At 40.3% G+C, this 2,977-nt stretch overlaps 1 protein-coding gene across 1 annotated transcript in view; it reads right to left on the reverse strand.

Moving 5' to 3' along the window:
- The window catches only part of LOC101857184 (transcription factor 7-like 2), a gene marked incomplete at both ends in the record, with an annotated part of 19,241 nt that continues 16,264 nt past the window's right edge, over window positions 1-2,977 (reverse strand). Inside the window, 1 exon segment of the mRNA XM_035969513.1 lies at window positions 1-201. Coding sequence (XP_035825406.1) covers window positions 175-201 — 27 coding nt within the window.

The following is a 2,977-nucleotide window of genomic DNA, read 5'->3' on the forward strand; positions in this document are numbered from 1 at the left end:
CCCCCCGCCCCCGACGACTCCCTCACCCGCTTGACCACCGGCTGGGGGCTGTCCTGGGCCGTGGTTGAGTCCGACTCACAGCCGGAGATCGCCGACAGGTCTAGAGTTCGGTTCCTCAGGAAGGAATCATCCTCCTCCTCGTCCTCTTCCCCTCCTCCCTCTCCTTCCAGCTGCTTATAACGGATGCACTTCTTCTTTCGTCTGGAAAAGAAAACAAAGAAAGCAATGAGAATACAAAAATATAGCCACATGAAAAACAATAGCAACTTGCTACTGAAATAAAAAAATTTTTTCCTTGCATGTACTTGCAGAAAATCTTTCTACCAACCAATTCTAACCACGCAAAAATGTCAAAAGTGAAGCTGAGGGCACAAATTATCAACAGATGTCAGGACACAGAGACAGGCTCAGTCCTGCTTGTTTGTCTGGACTGACAGAACTGTCGGATGACAAAAGTACTGAGTAAGTCACCTCAAATGGCCACCAAGACACACACACATCAGCTGAGACCCTCCATTTCCGGGAAAAGGTCCATCCCAATACACCTATGGAGCCCCCCCACTAAAAAAAACCCTACAGAGTCCAAAACTGGCTTAAACCACAGCAGTAAGACCATAGTCCTCTTTGTAACGCATAAAGTAATACATGTACTATAACAATGAGACCGAAGTAACTAAAATTCATAAAGTAATAATACATGTATCAAAACTAAGACTTCATTACAACAGGCATAATAATGATTAATACATGTCACCACTGCACTAGCAAAATGGCAAATCTCATTTTTGCTACTTTTGAGATAATTCATTTTTGCTACTTTTGAGATAATTGAGAAAAAAACCCCAACTGTTTAACCATTTATCATCTATTTAAAAAATAAAGGTAAATTCTTTTGACTGCTAGCGCATTTTTGTTCTGATTTGATCAAAAGACAGATATAGTCATCATCATCATTATTGCATTTTTCACCCTGCACCAGGGCATCATAGGCCACGAACAAACACTTTCCACCTTTCTATAGATATAGTAGTACCACCAAACAAAATAAAAAGCTAGTTGTTGCATTTTGGCACATCTCTCTGAGTTATTCCATTTTGCTCGTGCAGCGGTGATGATGTATCAACAAATAAGATCATTATAACACATAAAGTAATACAAGCACCAACAGTGAGACTATATACTCCTCATTATAAAACATTTCTAAAAAGTAATATATCATAATATACGTATCACAAATAAGACCACAGTCCTCATTATAACACATAAAAGTTTTCCCTACAACAAGCCACATAATAACGTTTGTACAGACGACATCACAAGTACCACATAATAATAATAATAATAATAATAATAAATAATAAATAGCATTTGTATAGTGCATATCCCCGCTCAACAGCAAGCTCTATGCGCTTTACACTATATTATTACCCCAGTAGACCATAGAACACTCAGAAACATTCTCAGCTTCCCGGGAAGCATACAGTGCAAGCAGCTGATTAAGCGCTCAAACACTAACAAACTGACAAGATCTTTCACTGTCTATAGCCGGGTACCCATTCCCACCTGGGGGAAGTGAGGAAAATTTGTGTAAGTGCCTTTCCCAAGGACACAACGTCGGGCCCCTGACGGGATTCGAACCCACGACCTTATGGTTGGGAGTCCAAGAGCCTAACCACTAGGCCACCGACGCCATCTCTCCGACTACAACCACAGGACGGAAGCAAAAAACCCCCACAAAATCCCAAGCAGCAGCGAACAATCATTGTGAGTCTTGGCTCCACATACAATTAAGTCATAGGTCATCGGTCAGATATTATATAGTATCACATACGGGGTGCCACTTTCATCTGACCACACACACTGCTTCAGCTAACATATTGATCAACTGTCGCCCTTTGCTTCGACTTTTGTATTTATATTTAGTACACATTGACTGTGATTCGCCAACATCTGTATCCATCTAGTACTTAAGTAGTATAGACTTTATTATTTTTGTTCGTTTTGGTCTTTTTAAAATGGAGGTGTTTTTACACCCATAAAGACACAGTTTATATCATTTACATGGCCGGTATCTGACCTTGCCTGTCAGGGCTAACCCTGGCTGAGAAGGATACAACATCCCAGCAGAATGACCCGAGATACTCAATAAAAATTTCTCCCTACTCGGGAATTGAACTTGGGTCTCCTGTGTGTGACACCAAAGCACTTAACCGCTACACCACAGACGCCAGTACATGGGCTTATTGTCTTTATTAACATTCACAAACAACGAACAAATCAAACATCTCATCATACTAAAGCTTTGGATATTTCCCAACTTTGAAAAAGTGGCACCTGTTAAACCAACATGAAAAAATAAATGCATGCATCCAAGAGAAAGATGAAGATAAGTAGAGAGAGAGAGAGGTAGTGGAGGAACAGTTGCGATTATAAGGGGCAATGCATGCTGGGAGTTGCCCTGGTGAGTAAAAGCCGTGAGATAGCGAGATAGATAGATAGAGAGAAAGAACGAGAGGGAGAAAGAGAGAAAGATTGACAGAGAGAGAGAGGAGTAAGTGTGCTACGCTACAAGTGTGTTCTAAGAGAAGCATATAGAGCAGGCTATCTACAGTCATATGCTGAGTGCTATAGATAGAAAGCAAAATATATGATCAAAGCAAATGATAAAAGTACATCGCAAGCGTCTGAAAAAAAAAAAAAAGCTGACAGCCCCAAAGACATAATATAAAAATGGCAAAAGCTGATAAATGAGTAAAGCATGGTGAGGTTACAAAAGCTACTGGTGAAGATCTGCATGAAAATGTGAGCAAAAAGCAAAAGAAATCCAAGCAATACATGCCCTGCTAGAAGGAGAAAAAAAACAAAACAACTCGTTGCACCATGTCCAAAAACACAAACTGAAGAATGAGTAACTTGTGACCCATTCTGAAGAAAGATAGGAGAATATAAAATGTGATCATAATAGTCTCCTCCGAGG

Source organism: Aplysia californica, unplaced genomic scaffold (assembly GCF_000002075.1).
Source record: "Aplysia californica isolate F4 #8 unplaced genomic scaffold, AplCal3.0 scaffold00151, whole genome shotgun sequence".
NCBI classification, from domain to species: domain Eukaryota; kingdom Metazoa; phylum Mollusca; class Gastropoda; order Aplysiida; family Aplysiidae; genus Aplysia; species Aplysia californica.